This window comes from Fundulus heteroclitus, chromosome 17, assembly GCF_011125445.2.
Source record: "Fundulus heteroclitus isolate FHET01 chromosome 17, MU-UCD_Fhet_4.1, whole genome shotgun sequence".
Classification (NCBI taxonomy): Eukaryota; Metazoa; Chordata; class Actinopteri; order Cyprinodontiformes; family Fundulidae; genus Fundulus; species Fundulus heteroclitus.
This window is the reverse complement of record NC_046377.1, coordinates 3,319,956-3,341,318: the sequence shown is the minus strand read 5'-3', so window position 1 is coordinate 3,341,318 and position 21,363 is coordinate 3,319,956. Positions and strand designations below refer to the sequence as shown.

The following is a 21,363-nucleotide window of genomic DNA, read 5'->3' as shown; positions in this document are numbered from 1 at the left end:
TTTTCTATTTTATAAAAAAATTTAAATGTTTTTGTCTCTTTTGGCTGTGTATAGTAAGGCTATAAGATGCATGTACGGTCTGTAGTCACGTGACTCCAGTCTGTAACAGGAAGTGAAAGACACGGTGAGGTTGAGAAAATGAAGGGAATTTTAAATGTTGAAATGGCAGCAGTGGTAGAGCTGGTTTAGAAGGAAGCAGAGCAGCCGTTAAAGTACGTTACAGCCAGTAGCACGATGAACCCGTACATTAGTCTGTACGTTATATCGATGAAGAATGGAAACTGTGCTCCAGAGTGCCTGAGATGGCATATTTTCTTGTTGATACCAGGAGAGATGGTCGGATAAGGCCAAGACTTTTGACCTTGCAAAAACTGCTTTGTTGATCCTTATCAAAGTCTAAAACTTAGAAACGATGTTGAAATTCCATGTTGCTATCATCTAATAATCTTTAGGCCAATATTATTAATTTCAGCCATTGCTGCCCTTTTTTAGTTAACAAGGAGTCATATGGTCACAAAATGTTTGAACAGGATCCTAGCAGAGCTGTTCTGAATGTACTACAGCTTCTGAAAGGTTTTCTCAGAAATCCCGATGAATAGCGCATTGTAGTAATCCAGCCTAATGGAGACAAAGTTTTTCTACATCTGCAGAATTGAGTGTAGGATGGAGTTTGGCAATATTCCTGAGACGGAAGACGGAGGTGTTGCAGAGATGTTTGATGCCAGGTTACTGGCTGATGTTGAAAGGGGAATATCTTGTCCTGATAAGATGATGCAGGTAATGTCAGACGGCAGTACCTGGTGTGGAGAGCCGACTGAAATGGATTTGGTGTTGGAGCTGTTTAGCTGAAGAAAGTTTGGCTTTATTCATTCTTTTATCTCCTCTAAGCAGGTGGTCAGAGTGGGTGATGTCAGGGCAGCAGAGGGGCTTGGGTTTGTCCTGAGGTAGAGTTGAGTGTCATCAGCATAGCAGTGGAATGAAATTACATGCCAAAGGAGAGCATGTAGAGTATAAACTGGATTGGGCCAAGCACTAAGCCCTGAGGGACACCACAGTTGACGTTATGTGTCAGAGATTTAACCTTTCCCAAGGCAATATGCTCAATTCTCCCAGTGATGTAGGATGATAACCAGCCATGGACCATCAGGAAGACCGATAGTGGAATGTAGACGGCGAAGGCAGATGTTGTGGTTAGGACACATGTTACTATTGCAGCAATGTGGCCTTTCTACTTTGTTGCAATCATGATTCAATAAAGTAAATCATGAATTTTGGATTCCGTCCTGCGATATTATTTTAAGAGCAAAACAGCTCTGGCACACGTAGACAACCAGCCTCTCCATGTGGCATGCCTGAAATGTTGAGACAGGATGCTTGAAAAAAACAGTAGTGAAATTTAAATAGTCTGTTTACATTTTTCTATTGGAAATGAGTTTTAAATTAGAGATTTAAGCTATTTTTTTTTAAAACATTTCTGTAAAAATGTGCTGAAAGTTATCTGATAAGTTATATTTTCAGTTCAGAAAATCAAGCAATTACAAGATTATCTCTGTTTACGTGGCATTTGTCCCTAAGCACTACTACTGGGTTTTTACTGAACCAAAGAAAATTGTTAGTCACGGCTTGTCGATGGTTGAAGCATTCATAGACACCAAAGGTTGGATGTTCTTAGTTTTGATAAATTTAGTGGAAAAGACCTGTTCATCACAGAGCAATGTGTGCAGCTTTAACTACAATTCTCTGCAAATCATGGGGCTGAAGTAGGTAACTCCATGTTTGACTCTACCAACTATTAAGGTTCTAGAAAAAGAGCGTCCAAAATGATTTATTCTCTTCGTGTCTTTATCACCACCCCATTTGTTTAACACCCCAGCACTTTGAAGCGTCTTGTTACTGAAAGGTGCTTTATAAATAAACTTGCCTTGCCATTTGTTTAAAGGTTCAAAATCCCTTCCAATTGTTGTGCTAAAAGAATTTGTTTGGTCTATTGCAGGTTATGGTGAGCCTTGCCGTGTGTCCCAAAGAGGCCTGTGTTTTAAGAAAAGACCCATGCTGATAAATGCAACGACTTGCCACACTCTCTGTTGTCTGCACACACACAAATGCCTGCCTGCCTGTGGAGGAGGTCTGATTAAAGATATCCAGATTTCATCCACTGGTATGTGTTGATATTTTGCGCCTGCTTAGCGTTGCCTTAAAGCGTGCGAGTTTTGGGTGCTTACATTCTCCTGTTTTCTTTCTTTCTTTCATTCCTGCTGCCTCCCTCACCATGCTCTCCCCGGCCGCCCAGGGCTGAGCCCCCCATCCCAGCGGCCAACATGTTTTGGAAGTTCGACCTACACACCACCTCCCACATTGACCAGTTGCTGGACAAGGAAGACGTGACGTTGAGAGAGCTGATGGAGGAAGACGACGTCCTGCAGGAGTGCAAGGCCCAAAACAGACGGCTGCTTCTCTTTCTCTCCCAGGACCACTGCATGCAAGAGCTAGTCAGCCTCATTACCACAGAGCCCCCTGCTGACCTGGAGGAGAGAAGCCGCTTCAAGTAAGACCTGATGCTGGTGATGGCAGGGAAAAATACATCAGTGCCCTATTAGACGCACTAGCTTGGCTTTGGAAAGTCATGCTCGTTGTTAGGTAGAGCCAGTTAACCGGATTATTACCATAATGGAAGAAAATATCATATTTGAAAGTTAATTTCTGAAATTCTGTTCAATTAAAAAATTGAAACTTGTTAAGAATGTAATATATTTCAAACTTTATAACTGTTGGTTTTGGATTAAGGACTATTTCTACTTCTAAACCCCAAAATTCAGTTTCTTAGAAAAGATACATTTTTCTTAAGCCCAATGAAAGAAAAGACTTTTTTAACATCAAAAGTTTAGCCTGTTAAGAAGGTATGTTCACACATGCACTGCACTTTTGGTAGGGCCAAAAATATATATATATAATTGCGATTGCGATTTAATTTATACTTTTCTCTGCATTAATTACAAGCAACAAAAAATGCCATGTAGATGAAAATGTTTGTAAACAAGGATGGCTCCTAGGAACTGGAAGGGATCCTCAGCAGAGACTGGGTTATTGAGAAGGGTGAGGTGAGCCAGTGCAGGAGTTGTTCTGCACTGTGTTGAGGGGGTTTAAGCTCCAGGGAGTTCTGACACCACCTCATGTGTTTTATTGGTGCAGTCAAGACAGATTAATCGCAATTAATCCTTAAAAATTAGTCGGAGTAAATTTGTTTTAACCAAATGTCGAAAAATTGTTGGTCACATTAAGCATAGCCCATCTACTGTTTTTATTTCACGGCTTTTTAACAATGTCAAAGTAGGAAAAACAACAAAACAATAACAGCAGCTTTTGTAGAATTGATGACTTCAGTGATAACTTAAATTATCTTTATCATAAGCTGACTTGAAATGTAATTAATCGTAATAAATTTTTTTAACAGATGCGTGATTAATTAAGCCCCTTTCATATTTACAACCTGACCCAGTAATTCACTGTTAGTTTACTGGTTCAGGGTTATGTGTGAATAAAGACAGAACTGATTTACCAGGTAAAACAGACCCAGGAATTTATTGGGTCAAGACGTAATATTATACCTAGTAGTTTACTGGGACCGCTCTAGTGTGAATAAAGACGTTACAATCCTGGGTAAGGCATACATTTGGGTGATTACGGAAAACTTTCCAAGTGAGGCGTTGGCATTAGGCACATCCATTCCACCGTTGCCAATTTAATTGTGAAAAGGAGCTGACCGGGTAATTTACTACAATTAAAGTTTATTGTTCCACCTGTATTAAATAGTGACTGAACAAACAACAATTTCTTTTTTTCCCCCCCACACATTATTAAACTTGGTTACGGAATAAAAACAAATAAGATGAATAGCTTTTAGCTTTTAGCTTTTCTGTCGTGTTGCAATTTTTTTCACAATGCCGTCAGCTTTTCTGTCATCACATCCTTGATGTGCTTCCGAACTCATCAAGGATGGAGGAAAACACCAAAAGACGGAGTTTTGGTTGAGAAGTTGACTCTGCTCCGCCAGGCAGCCTGGTCGAATGGGAGCTATTTAGCCGACATCTTAAGGAGCTTGTTGAGTGTTTATGTTTAAAAACAGTACCGCATATAGAGCATTATGTGCCCTTGTCATCAAACAGTGCAAAAATATCCAGACTCCATTTGGACCGCATCATGTTGCCTCCATTACTTTTTTTTCTGAGGCTCCATCTGAATACCCTTAATAATAGCTTCTGCTCCTAGCTCCTGTTCCGTAAACTTTCATGAAGTCAACAGTAAGAACTCTATCGTGGGGATGAAAGAAACTTCGGACTGCTGTGCAGATTTCGGACAGCCTTTAACTCCGACATCATTACGTAACGGAAACGTACATGGATGATGCGGCAAGTCAAATCCAGGCCTACAGCCTTCTCAAAATGAACTACAAAGTATGCGTTCTCTTCTCTCAGTACATTTTTGTTGATTTCCATGAGGTGGCTGTGCTGATATATAATGTCACGCAAGGGGTTGTGGGATAGCTTAAGGCTCCTTAATGGATGTTGCGAGGTTCCTAGGTAAAACTGAGGAAGCTTACAGGCTCCCTTTCCTACCTCCTTCCTTACTGACTGCACTATTCGGACAGCTCTTATCATGGCGACTGCTTACGCACTTTCACTTTGGCTAACGAGTCCTTGCTCTATAAGGGTATTCGGATGGACCCATACAACTACTGCGGAACAGAATGACCAGGAGTACCCTCTTCTGCATGCCGGTCATACAACAACACTGAAAGAAGGTCATCAGTTAATCAGATGGAACAAACTTTTAAAAGTTTTAAAAGTTTTAAAAATGGAATAAGTTGTATGCTTGTGAGCCAAACGTAGTTAGAGTTGTATTGAAAATGTACTTCCTCTTTAAGCTCTTGTCATGCTGGTTCTTCTGGTTGAAAGCATCCAGATTTTATGTGCTTGGGTGCCTGCTGTTTGAAATAAGAACTATAGCACCTCAACTGCACTTAAAAATAAAGGTGTGTATACTTCGTAGCTGATATGACAGAGTTAGAGGAGTGGCTGGTGAATGCTGGAAGAAGTCCTTTGTGTAGGTATAAGGTGTGAGTGAATGGTTGGGAGGTATGGGCTGTTCCTTTTCAAACCTGCATGTCTATGAAACGTGTCAGCAGAGGGAAGCTGCAAGTTCCCTGGTATGCCTTGAGAACCTCCTCTAAACTCGTCAGTAGGTTTTGTTTCGGAATCATCAAGACTGAATGCTGATGAGAGAATTCAGCCCGTGGATTTAGGCGTGTTGGAGAAGGGATGCATTGAGCAGTTTACAGGATGGTAGCTCTCAAGGACCAGACAAAACTTTAGGTTTTTACTAGAAAAAAAAGCCTTTACTATGCAAATCAACAGAAATAAACACTTGAAATATATTACTGAGCAATTACTGTGTAATATGAGTTTTCCCTTTTTGAATTGAATTGCTGTAAATTACTTCCCGGTGATGCCATAATTTATTAGCCGCACCAGTTAATACAACAAATTACCACGAATCCTTACTCTTATAATTAGGTTGCACAAAGAAATATTCTAACTGTCATTGTTGTTTTTCCTGTAAGGTTTCCAAATATAGCCTGTGAGCTCCTGACCTCAGATGTGTCCATTATAAACGATAAGCTCGGTGGGGATGAATCTCTCCTTGAGATGCTCTACAAATTCCTGGATAAGGACCCGCCTCTAAATCCTTTACTTGCCAGCTTCTTCAGTAAAACCATCGGCAATCTCATTGCCAGGAAAACGGAACAGGTCCACTGAAAAATCAAAGTTCATGTCAGCTTAGATCAGATTATTTTGGTCATCCCAAAATTCTAAATGTTCGTCAACATGTTGTTTTCCAGGTGATCACGTTTTTAAAGAAAAAAGAAGGCTTTATCGGTCTGGTGCTTAAACACATTGATGCCTCTGCCATGATGGACCTGCTTCTTCGCCTAATCAGTTGTGTGGAACCTGCGCCTTTAAGGCAGGAAGTGCTTCATGTAAGTTACCAAAAATATTTGTTCCCTTTTCAAACTGAACTTTTCCCATTTGAAAGTGTTAAAGCATTTATTAAAGCATTTTGTCCTGGTTTTTTTTAGTGGCTAAATGAGGAGAAGCTGGTACAGAGACTCATAGAACTTATCAGTACTGGCAAAGATGAAGAAGTAAGTGGAAAGCTGTACAGTTTGGAGGTTCACACAACTGGACCTACTTTATTTCACTAACACTTGATGTTTCGTCATTTACTGAAAGGTCCTTCTCTGAAATTAAGTCTTCTTATTCATTTGTTTTAATTCCCAGAGACAATCAAATGCGTCCCAAACGCTTTGTGATATCATCCGCCTTAGTCGAGATCAGGCCAACCAGATGCAGGATAATGTGGAGTCTGACCCACTATTGACTGTGCTGGAGTCGTAAGTTTTTGACCCACTATTAGTTTAACAAAATCATAAAAACTTTAACGATGACAATATTGTTCGGGGTGAAATCCTGGGTGCTATTCCCACGGATCGTAACACAAGTTTGTCACCTACTGTTTGAAGTTAAAGCTTAATATCATTGTTCTTTATGCTGCGTTCCATTATTTTTGCTCAAGTTGTTTTTGAAAAAAAATCCCTTAGAATTTCATCAAAAAGTTCTGTTGTCACTAATTCAGTTAAAAAAGTCAAGGGCATATATAGATTAATTAGGGTGAAATAGTTAGAGCATTTGTTTCTATTAATCTATATGATTGTGGCTTTCAATTTATGAAAAGCCAAGATTCAGTTGTGCAGGAAATTAAAAGATCACATAAGACTGAGAAAAACAAATAGTTTTAGTGCAGCCTATTAAAAGAGGATGTCCATGCACATGTAGAGGTACAGTAGGACTATAGTACTGTAAAGTAGATGATGGTCCTGTTGGCAGTCAGGGCAGGTACCAAGCCCTGTTTGACGATAGAAAGGGAACAAAATAGAAAGGACTTTTGGTTGAGCCAGTTGGACCACAGTTTTGCTTTTGAGCAATGCTTCCTCATGCTAGAAGAGCAGATAACAGATACGGAGTTGCATTTTTCAGCCTGCTTTTTCTATGTTTTCCAGGCAGGAAACTGTAACAGGGCTTCTCAAAAATATGTTTGAGGGGGAGAGGAGTGAGGCCTCCATTGTTAATGGAACTCAAGTGCTACTTACCTTATTGGAGACCAGAAGGTCTGGGTGAGTACCATGTCCATTTTCTGTTCTTCCTCTGACTGATTGTATGATTAGTTTATTATTCTAATGTGGGGCTGTTTTTAATTCTTTAATCGTTGATCTCATTACTGACTTATTATAGTACCATTTCACTTTGATCCTGTGGGTGTTTAAGGTGAAGCTGGCATGGTGCGCTAATCAGCTGTAAAGCGCTTCCCATCAAATCTCAGAGCCATTATTAATTTAGAATAAAAATGACATTATTCTTTAAACTGTTTTTTTTTTTTTAAAAACAAAACCACCTGCTTGTCCCACTGTGCTGGCTTTTTGGTGGATTGGCACACGTTCACATGGGCATGTGCGAGCTACTGAAAGGAACAAAGTTGTTTTAATAAGACAATAATTAATGCAGAACATTGCTTGTATAGCATTAAAACTTAAGTTAGTAGTATTTGTTCAAGTAATTTACAAAAAAAAAGAGCCACAGTTTCACAATCAAACCTAAAAGTGAATAACATTTGCTTTTATTTAAAACGTAAAAGCTGCAACCTTCTTGCTGCTGTTTGAATAATGTAGTTACAGGTTATCTGTAACATTCTCAGCTGATGTTATATCAGTGAGATGTACAAGAAGGACGGCTCCTCTTGATAATAAAATCAAACAATCAAATGAATCCAGTCATAGACAAAAAACGACTGAAATGCATAGATTCCAATGCAGGCCACAGGAATATGAGCGAGGAAGCTGAGGGGTGGGGGCTTTGTGCTGTAAGCGTATTGAGACAGCTATTCAATGCAGCCAAGTTCAGTTTATTATGTTGATCGGTATAAAGTTAGCCAGTTGCATACTTGGTTGAACTTTTCAGCAATCCCTCATGGTTAGCGTGCATGGTTAACAGAAGCTTCTAGCAGAAGCAGCCTGTGTGAACGACCATCTGCTGCGACTGACCGTGGTTTGAGAGGACGGAGCAAACGCATCCATGCACTGGTCGTTTAGTACTTTCTATGGACAATAGAAGGTAAACTGAGGTAATAGCTGCATTAGCTTCTTTAGTGACTTCATCTAGTTGAGTGACACGGCTAACCACAGAAGCCCTGAGCAAGTGGTACAACGGTGAAAAAGAGCACCGTACATATAAATAGTCACAGCAGTAGCTTCCTCAATGGCTTTGTCCATAAAAGGCACAAGGTTAAGAACAGAAAGCACGAGCAAACTGCAGAGGTTGACCAGTGTTGGCCTGTTTTCATCTATCAGTGATGGGTCTTGACAGCGTACATTTAGCCAATTTCTAAATTTCTTTGTGTGCCAATGTCTGAAGAAAGACCAAAACCAGCAGTTTAAATAAGACGTTATCTTTAAAGTGAACACGTGCATTACCTTTAGCTTTCTAGCAATGTGTTCATGCAGTCGCTGTGACTAATTTAGCCAGCAATCTCTTGCAGCATCGGCTTTGGAGCTTAATTGTCACTCATGCACACTAGTTTCAATGCTAACCTCATTTTTTTCAGCAGAAAAACAGCATTGTCCTCTTTAATTTAGCCTCGTCTCATTGTGCACAGCAGATCAATAACTTTAAGCTGGTTATTTGTCAGGCAGAGCAGCGTCAATGCAGTCACTCAGTCTATAGGTTCCTTTCCACTAGAGGAACCGTGGCCAAACCAGACTAAGCAAGTAGAAATCAAGTAGAAATCTACCATAAAACCACCTCATAGGGAGGTTGCTGGAAATGGAGCTTCATCTAAAGTTCAAATTTGTTGTAAACCTTTGAATTATACTAAATTCTTTTTTTTTTTTGCTTGAACATTTAGACCCAGCCACCTTTGCTATATGTCGCCGTTTTTACATTGAAATCCAATGATTCACCAAAGTTAGTAGTAATATTTAATTAAAGAAAAAGCAAACTTCCGCTTTTCACAGATGGTAACGCTTTCAGCAAATCCTTTTTTTTCCCCAGAGAAAGGAAAAAAAGAGAGCCTGATTTTAATTTATAGACGCATGGTGTTTACGCTGACTTTTGTATCGTTTCTCTTTTTGTTTCTTCCAGGTTGGAAGGGTTAATGGATCTGTATTCTCAGGGTTACGAAAGGTCTTACACTGTCAACAGCAGTATTTTAAATGCCATTGAGCCCCATTTAAAGGACTTCCAGCAGCTTCTTCTGGACCCCCCTAAGGTATGCGCATACGGAAACCACCACACTCCCACGTTTAAGTATTTAACCCTTCTTCAGTCACGGACTGTGTTTAAGATATTTTTCTGAAACCTACCATCGCCCACATTAAGACTGTCACAGTTTTTATCGCACAGATCAAAATAGAAAGTGATATGCATGATAACAACAGTTTTTGACCAGCGTGGCTCCTTTCACAGAAAAGTGCAATATTGATGACCGTTGGGATTCTGGAGCAGCCACTGGGCAACGCCCGCCTTCATGTGGCCCGGCTGGTGGCTGCCCTGCTGCAGACCAGTGCGCCCAGTATCTGCCAGGAGCTCTGCAGTCTTGCCACCATGGACCTACTACTGGTAGGGTACACTTTGTTTTCTGTAGCCTCTCATATTGAATGCCTTGGCACACAAGAAATGTCAATATGTAGGCTAGGAAGTTGCATCATCTTTGCCCAAGATTGGTTAACCCTCCTGGGTCTCTTGACATTTGTTGTGGTTTTTGATTTTTTTTTCTTTTAATTTGCATACGGTTTTCTATGCATATTACACAAAATCGGACTGATTTCTTTGAGCCTTTAATGTGCTTTTTAAGCTAAATACAGTAATCTGTGTCAGCATTTTCCTCTGCAATTGACTCCAATTAAATACGTCTTTTTATTTCTTCTTTTTTTATATATATTACCAGTACAGGCATGGATAATAGACTCCTCCACTATCCACTTCCTCACCCTATCCCGCCCCCGCAAAATAATTAATTTTTGTGTGTGGGCATGTTTATTTTTTTAAGACGGATTTACTGAAGCTAATTATGCCATTTATAAAAAAAAAAAAAAAACTTGCATTAACACATATATCATCTGGTGTAGAGGGTGGCATTCAAACAAACCTTTTTTCTTCAGTGATAATCCTAACAATACAAACTTATTCAGGGTGCAACCAGAGGCTGACTGACCGTAGAGGCGATGTAGAAAACCGCCTGGGGCCCCCTGGCAGTAAGGAGGTCCCGCTGGTTGCTGGTCCCTGCATTATTGATGCATGTTTGAAATAAAATAAAGAATTAAATTCAATAACATTTTATTTATATAGCGCCAATTCATGAAACATGCCATCACAAGGCACTTTCCAAAGTCAAATTCAATCAGATTATACACATTGGGTCACTTTGTACAGATTGGTCAAAAAAATGTCCCATCTAAGGAAACCCAGCAGATTGCATCAAGTCTTGACAAACAGCATTCCCTCCTGAAGAAGCGTAGAGCCACAAGGAGAGTCGTCTGCATTGTCCCTGGTTTTGCAGCAATCCCTCATACTGAGCAAGCATGAGGCGACAGTGGAAAGAAAATTACAATTTACAATCAAATTAATAACAAAAAGGTGACACTTTTTTCATCGACTTCTGCTCCACCCTTTGCATCGACTAAAATGGATTTGTCCACCTCATTACAAAAATCCTTGACATGCTGAGTGGAGCTTAAATGAACTGCAGGAAGGATCAGGAAGGAGGAAGAGTAAACAGAGCTGTCAAACTGGAGCTGAAAAGCCGGAAAATGGGTTAAAGCCCCAGATCTCACGAAAGAAGACATTTAGATGTCTGGTAAAAAGATGAATTAAGCTTAAAAACGTCACTAGATTTCATTACTTTATTTTAAAAAGTCAGATTTGTTTCTATTGTATTCCATATAATTGCTACCCACTCCACCATGAACTAACAGGGAGTCAAAAGAAGAAAATGGTTGTTTGCGCAATAATGCGACTGTGCAACTACTACACGCACCTTTCTGAGTATAAAATCTAGACTCTATTCCGGGGCCTGGCGCAGTTAATGCGTCACGATTACAGATAGTCTCGCGTGATTTGAGTGACAACGCGTTATTTGAATGCCAAGACGGCAGCACCATGAAAAGCACAGAATGGATTTAAAAAAAACACACAATTTACTCTTTAGTGTAAAAAAGTAAGTTAGTTACTCACGGTACTACAAAACTAGTAGTGATCAAACTTCAAGCTTGCTGTTATATAATGAATGAAAAGAGAACATCTCCAGGGTTTAGTTTGACTTTTAAACAAAATGAAAGGAGGTGTGCACAGGTGCGCCTGCTTGTTGATTAACAGCTTCCTCCAGACAGATGTGCCAAAGTGTTACTGAACGCTGTAGGCTCACATATCTGAGTCTTTAGCTGTAGAGGCCAGATAAAATGTCGCGCTGCTGCAGCGTGAAGCCCCACAGGACCTTTCCCACTCAGGGCTAACTTGGCGGAGGGCCCCTTCACAAAAGTTTGCTAACTTGGCCACTGGGCTTAACAGAGACACACGTTGGCCTGACGGTGGCTCAATCACACCAATAAAAAAAAGACATTGACGGTTTCTTCATTGTAGGTGAACAAGTTGATTTGAGGCATAGCATTGTATTATCAGGTTTTATTTAAAGTGCGTTGGCACCAGAGGTTTTCTCCCCACGTTTGTTACGTCAAGAATCATACGATACACCGAGGAAGGCGTTATATTAGTGGTTGGTGGAGACCATCCAGTACCGATTTCTCTTTGGCTCCGAGGGTTGCTTGATTTGGATTTTGACTGATTGTCTGCTTCTAAATACGATTACAGACAAAAGAGAAAACGATGTGTTGTAGATTCTTTGTACTTTTGAATGCAACAAAAAGTACAAGGCAAAGTACATGCTGTTGATTTGTGTTTATGAATAGGAAGTGCAATCCAAAACTCAGATTTATTGTTTTTTTTTTTTTTTAGTATAAATAACTGATTAGAGTCTATTTTGCACTTACTGGCCAATATCTGGATGATTGACTGGTGCATTTCTAGGAGCAGCTGCTGACTCCTTGATGGCACATAACATTGACTTGGACCGGTCTTGCTTCTTGTGTTGTGTAGGATCTGTTCTTCAAATATTCCTGGAATAACTTTTTGCACCTTCAAGTGGAGCTGTGTGTGGCAGCCATTCTGAACCACCCGTCTTCAGAGGAGCAGCCCAGCCTCGGCCTCCAGAACCACGACAGGGATCCGTCAGCATCCAACGCTGAAGGGGGGGGAGAGGAGACGGGGACGGGCAGCGACTCAAAAACGTCTGTGCACAACGCCCTTGTGGCGCATGTAAGTAACTCTCAGGGGGAGGGATAATCTGAACCAAAGCCCAATCCACACATCAGGTCCGTTCCCTCCTCTCATGCTGGTGTTTGTGTTCGTCCCTCAGCTTTTCCAGAAGTGTCAGCTCGTTCAGAGGATCCTGAATGCTTGGGAGGAGAACGATAAAATACAGTAAGGAAGTGTGTTTAAAGGCGTCAAAGTGTGCAGCGTCGGATCTTCGCTCTAGTCTAACTGTGTTTATGTGACCGTCAGGGCTGAGGGCGGCACCAGGAGAGGCAACATGGGTCATCTGACCAGGATCGCTAACATGGTCGTCCAGAACCTGGAGAAGGGACCAGTGCAGGCCCAGCTCTCTGACCTCATCAAAGGTGGCCACGCTCGTTAGAGCTTCTACCGGCTGACGGGTTGTCCTTTTAGCCGACGTAATAAATGTATGTCTTCCTTTACACCTCAGAGCTGCCAGAAGACTGCAGAGGTCGCTGGGAGAGCTTTGTTGACGAAACCCTGAGAGAAACCAACAGGAGGAACACGGTGGAGCTGGTGAGACATCTTTGAGCCCAACGCACGCTTTGGTTTCAACCAACCGCTGTGAACATGCCCTCATCACGCCCTCTCTTCTGTCCTTTAAGCCCTTTGTGCTTTAGTGGTGATAACCGCAGCGGTTACACACCACCACGCAGTCCAGCACAGAGTCCAGAGCCGCAGTTACAAGCCTTTCAACCAAAGGGATCACTGCTGTAAAAAAAAGATTTAATAACCCACAAGATGGAATAAAAACAATCCCCCACCTGTGTGTTTAATTCTTAGAGTAATAGAGATGACTTTTCACTGGGCAGCATGCCTCAACACAAGCCCAGTTGAAGGTGTTTGACCTGCAAAAAGCAGATTTTTTATGTCCTCAAACCTGCGTTATTTAGTGCAGGAGGTTTTCACAGCTTTTTTATCACTCTATCCGTTCCACTCCTGGAGTCAGGGCATTCACAAGGCCTCTGAATCAGTCAGTAAATGCTACTTTGGTCCGATTTGACAGTTTTTAGTGGCATTTTGGACTCAGACCGCAGCAACACTACTGCAGGAGGCGACTCCGCTCAGTGCCAGGGAGCGTAAACCTACACAAGAAGCAACCTAGGCATAAAAAAAAAAGGTTCAGGGAACTGAAGTCCAGGCAGCAAAACAGCTGAGGACACGTAGTGGAAGCGCAGCTTTCGCCTTAATGCGAGGCCACTGAGCTTGTGCTCTGCTCCGCAGGTAAACACCCACAACATCCACTCGTCCAGCGAGGACGACGACTTCCCCAACGACATGTCTCTGCAACAGGTACGGAGACCTCAGAAGACGTCCCGTTCTGACCAGAGGTCAGTGTTTGTCAAACCGCGTTCTCCCTGTCCTCCTCAGACGTTCTCAGACTATCAGATCCAGCAGATGACGGCCAACTTTGTGGAGCAGTTTGGCTTCCACGACGAAGAGTTCAGCGAGCACGACGAAAACATCAAGTGAGCCTGATTCAACGTTTCTCTCTCAGCAGCTCCGTTTCAGTCCGTTTCAGAGATCAAGAGGCGTTTTCAGACCCCAGAGCTTTCTGGCCTCTTGTGTTAGCGATGCTGCTGCTGCTGATACGATCTGCTGCTTCATGTTGACTCACATATAAACACGCTGTTCTCTTCTTACAGTGCCGCCTTCGACAGAATTACAGAAATAAATTTCACTCTGGATGCTGATGATAATAGTGTAAGTATTTCTGATCCTGAACCACAACACGGCAGGTTAGCTAAACCCTTCGGCTGCGACGCCGCTTTAAGGCCGACTCACACGGCAGGATTATTAGCCCAATTTTTGCCCCTTCTGACAGGCACTGACTCTTAAGAGCTGTCCCTTCCCTGCGTGCTGCGTTAAGGGTGATCCGGTCCGCTCGCTGGAACGTCGGACCAAAAGCTGATCACAAGCTAATTTTTTATGTAGCTGCTGCAGACTGACAGCGGCTTCCTTGAAACTCAGAGGGCTTTAGTTCAGATTGAAGTGAATAGTAGGAAGATGTAGGGCTGGATGATAATTCAATAATAGTATATATCGATCAATAGACGTATCGATGATAGAAAAAAAAGGGTCTATAAAAAGTTCAATAGAATAACATTTTTCTTTTCTTTTGCATTCCAGCCTATCATGTAGGTTAATATTACAGTCATTAGATCCTCTCAACCAATCACAAACGCAGACCGAGGAGCGCTCCGTTACCAAGCTCCGCCCCCTTCAAAGAATTCAGAGAGCACGCGTTTCTCTTTTTCTTTTTAAAAAAAACTTGCAGCTTTGGTTAAAATTAGGTTTTTTTTAATAAAGGATTGAGTGTAAATTCAGTGTTTGAGTTCTTTTATTTAAATATAGGTTACTAAGCAACAGCAGAAAATGGCCAGGGCTGCACTATATGTTTTGAGTTTGTTGATAATTATCGATATTGTTTAGTTTTATCGATATGCTTGTTTTTCTATATTGCCCAGCCCTAGGAAGACGTCGTACCGCCGTGAGCTTGTTGGAAAATACAAATAAATATTTGTGGCGGAGGCTAAAAGCAAGTTGAACAACGGGCCCCTGCTATGTTTGTCCAAACGGTCCATTTAAAAAGCCTCAGCTTTGTAAAATATCTGGATTTGAAGTAATTTTAGCAATGATGCATTTCTGATTTAGTTGTAAACAAGTTTATTGTGATGAATTAAAGCTACAGTTGATAATCCTGGAAATATGACGTCTGTTCAACGCGCACTTTTAAATCTCGCCTTAAAACCCATTACCATTATTATTACCACTAGCCAGACTTAGTTTTCATTTGAAATTGGTTTTCTTTTTTCTTTTAAGCGTTTTTAATGCATTACTCTTTTTTATCTTAGTTTTTTTTAATAGCTGTGGTTTTTTTGTAGCGATGTACAGCCCTTTATTGCAGCTGTTGGCTGTTTTTAGGCGCTTTATAAATAAAGATGGTATGGAAATATCCTTCATTGTGAGCCGTTGCTTCCTCCTCAGGCCAACGCAGCTGCTTTTGAAGCCTGCTGCAAAGAAAGGATACGTCAGTTTGACGATGCCGAAGAGGACGAAGAGGACATCTGGGAGGAGAACGAGATGAACTATGCAACACAAGCGAAATCCCGCACAAGGTGAACCTGACCGTCTCCTCACCGCAGGTCCGATCTCGGCTGCAGGGGGTCGCTAACCCTCGCCTCCCTCCATGTTGCAGGTTTGGGGTGTCTCAGACTTCAGAAGGAGGCTCCAGGAGCAGCATAGAGAACGGCCGTCAGGAGCAGGACCAGGGCTCTCAGTCAGACGAGGACGAGGATTGTGAGCAGAGCTCATCAGATGCAGGTACAGCAGGAGACGGCGGCAGCTCTACCCAGGGCCCGGCCCGAACGTCCCCGCTGAATCTAACGGTTCGTTTTATCTCTAGATCACAGCTGGACGGCAAACTTCAGGGATTCTGGAGGGACCTCGCCGTCCCAAGTGCCAACAGGGTGGGAGAGCTCGGCCAAGGGCGACGCAGAAACGCAGACGGGCTGGGCCAAGTTTGCCGAGTTCCACTCTTTCAGCGGGTGAGACGCTGACCGACAGTAGAGCGTTTTCTGATAGACTCTAACTGATCTAATCTGCAGGCAGGAGGGCGTGACTACGTTCACACTGCAGCCTGAAGTCACCCAATTCTGATTTTTTTGCCCATATGTGACCTGGATCTGATCTTTTCATGACAATCTGAACAACACAGATCGCATATTTTCAAATGCGACCCAGGCCGCTTGAATATGTGGTCCTGAATCCGATACGTATCTGATCTTTTCAAATGCGACCTGTGTCTGTACGGCCATTCCTGGCTTTGACTCCACACCCACACGTTTCTCTGTACGGACGTTACTGCCCCATAAAACGCCGTTGCCAAAAATTTGGCTCTTTCTTTCCGATCTTCTTAAAAAGATTGCGTCGGTAATGTGCTGCTCCAGCTGGAGAGCAACTTAAAGAACGCAAGATGCGCTGCAGCATTACGATCCATGTTTACTTCCACAAACAATGAGCACGCTTGCTATGTGTGACGTCATCGCGTCCTCTACTGCGCATGCGGGACACTTAGGCGTATGAATGGAGTTCAGACAGGAGATCACATACAAGTTGCATATATTTAGAAATGTGAACGGACACGCAAACAAAATCAGATTTCACCAAAAAAAAAAATCTGAATTAAGTATCAAGGCCTGCAATGTGAACGTAGCCAAAGGGGCAGAAGACCTAACTGAGCTAACATGGAGTTAGCATGTTAGCATAGTTAGCGTGTTAATGTCTGATTGTGTGTTTTATCTCACCAGGACTGAGAACGAGCCCAGATGCAGCTCTCCTGTAGACAACAGTGATCCTGAGAAACAAGCCAAACAGAACCACGAGCAGGAAGGTGAGCATCTGCACCGTCGGTTCATGTTTTCTGACTGAGGAAAACACGTGAGCTACAGCCCTCCATGTGCAATAAATGTATATAAAACAAGTTTAACTAGCAGCTGAATTATTAAATCACCCCTTTTAGAATATTCTGTTATCACGATGGATAGAGGAGAAAATGTACAGCTTCAACAGTGTCCCCCCTTTGTGTGCATCTGCAGACGTCAGTGCCTCTTCAGACCCTTCTCCACCAGGAGAACAAAGAAGCGCTCCAGTTGTGGCCTCAGACAGCCGTTCCCCCGGGGGATCCGACGGGGAAGGAGGGGATAAAGGCGCTACCGTTCCTGCTGCTGCTGCTGCTGCTGCTGTCCCCTCAGAAGTGACCCCGAGCAGTACGACGGCTGACCTCAAAAGGTTCGTGCCCTCACATCGGTCAGGTGGACATAAACAACACCATCACGTTCATGGATGATGTCAGTACTTAGCAGGCTATCTGAGGTTTTAAGAGGATCTCCTATCAGACGTATAAAAACAGCAGACTGGTCCTAGGCCTGTTAGCACGTGTTCTTAGTTATCCTGTAGGGCTCCAATGTTCTAACAAACACCCTACTACTACTACTACTACTACTACTACTACTACTACTACTACTACTACTACTACTATTACTACTACTATTACTACTACTACTACTATTACTACTACTACTACTATTATTACTACTACTACTACTACTACTACTACTACTACTACTACTACTACTACTATTATTACTACTACTACTATTATTACTACTACTACTATTACTACTACTATTATTACTACTACTATTACTATTACTACTACTATTACTACTACTACTATTACTACTACTATTACTACTACTATTACTACTACTACTACTACTACTACTATTACTACTACTACTACTATTATTACTATTACTACTACTACTACTATTACTACTACTATTACTACTACTACTACTATTACTACTACTACTACTACTACTATTACTACTACTACTACTATTACTACTACTACTACTACTATTACTACTACTACAACTACTACTATTACTACTACTACTACTACTATTACTACTACTACAACTACTACTATTACTACTACTACTATTACTACTACTACTACTATTACTACTACTACTACTACTATTACTACTACTACAACTACTACTATTACTACTACTACTATTACTACTACTACTACTATTACTACTACTACTACTACTATTACTACTACTACAACTACTACTATTACTACTACAACTACTACTATTACTACTACTACAACTACTACTATTACATCCGCCCTACCTAAAGGACGTGTGGTCCACGCCAAGTTTCAAGAATTTGGAGGTGCAGGACCTCACCATGACGGCGTAGGGACGTCTGGTATGTGCTTCCAGTAAAAACCTACTGTATTTCTTTGGACCATAGGGCGTACTGGATTATAAGGCGCATTAAATATTCTTCCTAAGTGTGTAATTTCACTGTTATCACTCTGTGCTCTATGTACATGGAGAGCTACCCGTCTCTGCTGGGAGGACAGAGTAGCTGGACTACCCTGCTGTGTTTCTAGCATAAGGCCAAAATAAAGTTAACTTTTATATTGAATTAACTTACTAGGTCTATTGTTGCTAGCATGTACTCTGGGCGCAGGCTGCCTTACATGAATGCACTTCTAGTTTAGACATTACAGTCAGGCAGTCTTGTAGACAGCTCAGGGGTCCTATCAGGTAGTGACAAAATGTACCGTAATGCTCCTAATATCCACTGAGTGGAGCGACTTTGTTGCTAACCAAAGTCGTATTTACACATTATAACAGATTTTTGAGCGCATTGTACCACATAAAATCAGTCAGTAAGCACAACTTTAATCACATGTAAGGCACACCATAAGTTTTTGAGAAGATTTAAGGATTTTAAGTGCGCATTATAGTCAGAAAAATACAGTAGTTTAAGTCATTTCTGCAGCTTTAAACAGCCATTCATGAAACATTATGATTATAAGGAGAACAGGGAGGCCTCACATAAGAGGCCGTGTGGCTCCCTAATTAACACCCAGGACCAGATGGAGGCAGAGTTAGTTTGTGGAAATACCCACCAGGGTAAGAAGAGCAAGAACTGAAATAGAAGAAGAAACTTTTGTGACTGCAGTCGTTCTTTCTGCATTTCAGCCGTCCCTCAGGCAGCAGCGGGTCGCTTGCTCAGGGACCCATAGTGGCAGTCTGAGCAGGCTGCAAGTACCCGGTTCAAATCCCACAGAGTGTGCTGTTCTAAGCAGTAGGCCACCACCGCTGTCCACCCTAAACAGATCATTTTTAGAGCGGCCATCTTGGTTTGTCGCGTATGATGGCGTGCGTTAGTGAGAGGTGTAACAGTTGATGTTTGAATGAATGTAAAAAAGAAGGCTGAACTGATAATGTGTCATTTTATATAATGTGGAGTGAGGTTTAAACTGAATGGATTCTTTTAGGCTCCAGTTTTCTTAGAGCTTGGATTTGTTGGTTGAACCGTTTCCAGATAACAGCTTGTATTAGGAAACCGTCTGAAGGACTTTTAATCCCAACACCGCTGCCTTTTTGTTCTTTCCTCAGTGAGGAGTGTCCAGTGTCCCTGGAGAAGCTCTCCCTGTCAGAGCCGCCTCCTCCTCCTCCTCCTTCACAGCAGCCCGCCGAGGACTCGCCTGGACCCACGCAGCCCGACGGGAAGTGAGTCCCCCCCCCGCAGCCGAGCCGGACGGGCGCCCCATGCGGGACGGCGGGTCGGTTCAGTGCTCTGACTGTCTGATGTGTTGTGTGAACAGAGAGGACGCGCCACAGAGCCAGGAAGTGTCTGTCAACGGGCCGGTCTGAGGGCGGGCTCACCCAGAACCCCCCCCCCCCCCCCCCGCGGGCGTCGCCCCCCCCCTCCTCCTCCTCCAGAGCGACTCTCCCCAGCAGCTCCAGCGTCTTTACTGCATCGCTCTGCCACGTTATTGGACCTGGACACTGCCACTAAACACCGATAACGGTGGGGGGGGCGGAACATTAAAGCAAAGAGAAACAAGGAAAACCCAACAGACAGAGCCAGGTTCAGAGAACTCACCCCCCCCCACACCACCACCACCCAGATGTTGCACATAATTCAGAGCAGTTTTAATGTAGCAGCGACCTTTGAAACTACATGATCTGCAGGGTAACATCCTTTACGTTTTTAAAGTCTGAAGGTCTTCTGTCCACTGATTGGGATTTTTTAAGGTCATGTGTGAAACGGATAGCACAGGCGAACTTTTAACAAAGCCTCAATCAGAAATACTCGTTTTTATTTTGAATACAATTTTTTTTTTTCTTCTTCTTCTTCGAGCTTCTAAAGCACTTATGTCGGCATTTGCTGTATGGAATAGCACAACGTTCATCTCCGCCTGCTGTCCCGCGTGTCCTCTGATCCACGTCAGCGTTTCTGTTCACCGCTTGGATTTGTTTTTTTTTTTTTTCCTCCTGGCTGCTGGTAGTGAAAGCGACCCGTCACCAGCTTTCAATGTTCTGCCGTGTTTCATGGGGGGGGGGGGGGCGTGTCGAGGAGGGATTTGAACAGTGCTCTAATAGTATTACTGTTTATTTTTTTGCTCATGTGCAATAATGTTGGTTTGCCATTTTATTTAAAAAAAAAGCAAAAAAAATGAGAGGAATTGACATTTTTTTTAAAGAATCAGAGACATGTGATGTGGCTTTGGGCAAACAAATTTGGATCTAATCTCAAGCTTATGTTTCCGATTTTTACTTTCTACTTTTTTTCCCCCCTTTTTTGTGTCTTTTTCAGTGCATGTATATCAGGTTCTCTGTTGACCTAGCTAGTGAGCTAAGACCTTCTGATTGTAATGAATATAAAGATCTGATTGCTATCCCCCACAAATCAACCAAACATTATCTACCTATATACAAATATTATCTACATTTAAAAGTAATTTTACAAGCATTTTTAAGATTGCCATTGTCTGTTCCTTCTCTCTCCGCCAAGGACTTCTCCGCAGGGCAGCGGGGACGCCGCCGTCTCTTCTCTCATCTGTTTGGGTTTGATTTTTTTTCTGTGTTCAGCAGCAGGATTGGAAGGAGCTCCAGGCCTGTCTTGTGTTCTCACTTTAAATCCTTCAGCAGCGGTCGGCTTCTACGATTGCTGCGGGGAGGAAAAAAAAAAAAAACCTACGACGACCCTAAAACGTTGAAATTAAAAGCATCTGGTTTACCACGTTATTAGCAAAAGATCTCCTTTGCTGGTTTCATTGTCTTTCCACCAGGTTTCTGAGGCGGCGCTGCACAGAGGGCCGCTGCTGGGGATTAGATCATCGTCACCCTTTCAGAAAGTTTGACTCGTTTTTAGATTTACTGAAAGACAGAGCTGGAAAGCGTTTGTTTCTGCCCCGGTCGCCTTCAGCCTTAATGCACTGCTGGATGGATTCTAGTTCAGTGGCCCTCTTCAGCTGGTATTGCTG

At 42.4% G+C, this 21,363-nt stretch overlaps 1 protein-coding gene across 1 annotated transcript in view; it reads left to right on the top strand.

Annotated features, from left to right (window-relative positions):
- ppp6r2a (protein phosphatase 6, regulatory subunit 2a) overlaps positions 1-21,133 on the top strand; it is a 31,968-nt gene extending 10,835 nt beyond the window's left edge. Inside the window, exons 2-24 of the mRNA XM_012867718.3 lie at positions 1,994-2,158; positions 2,291-2,545; positions 5,618-5,804; positions 5,897-6,034; positions 6,134-6,199; positions 6,336-6,448; positions 7,115-7,228; positions 9,249-9,375; positions 9,573-9,725; positions 12,258-12,476; positions 12,577-12,641; positions 12,723-12,838; positions 12,925-13,010; positions 13,719-13,787; positions 13,866-13,963; positions 14,141-14,198; positions 15,483-15,613; positions 15,694-15,818; positions 15,901-16,042; positions 16,805-16,887; positions 17,093-17,285; positions 19,490-19,603; positions 19,699-21,133. Coding sequence (XP_012723172.2) covers positions 2,319-2,545; positions 5,618-5,804; positions 5,897-6,034; positions 6,134-6,199; positions 6,336-6,448; positions 7,115-7,228; positions 9,249-9,375; positions 9,573-9,725; positions 12,258-12,476; positions 12,577-12,641; positions 12,723-12,838; positions 12,925-13,010; positions 13,719-13,787; positions 13,866-13,963; positions 14,141-14,198; positions 15,483-15,613; positions 15,694-15,818; positions 15,901-16,042; positions 16,805-16,887; positions 17,093-17,285; positions 19,490-19,603; positions 19,699-19,747 — 2,673 coding nt within the window. The 5' untranslated portion in view covers positions 1,994-2,158; positions 2,291-2,318 and the 3' untranslated portion in view covers positions 19,748-21,133. The remainder of the gene's footprint in view (positions 1-1,993; positions 2,159-2,290; positions 2,546-5,617; positions 5,805-5,896; positions 6,035-6,133; positions 6,200-6,335; positions 6,449-7,114; positions 7,229-9,248; positions 9,376-9,572; positions 9,726-12,257; positions 12,477-12,576; positions 12,642-12,722; positions 12,839-12,924; positions 13,011-13,718; positions 13,788-13,865; positions 13,964-14,140; positions 14,199-15,482; positions 15,614-15,693; positions 15,819-15,900; positions 16,043-16,804; positions 16,888-17,092; positions 17,286-19,489; positions 19,604-19,698) is intronic.
- The last annotated feature ends 230 nt before the right edge of the window (positions 21,134-21,363 follow it).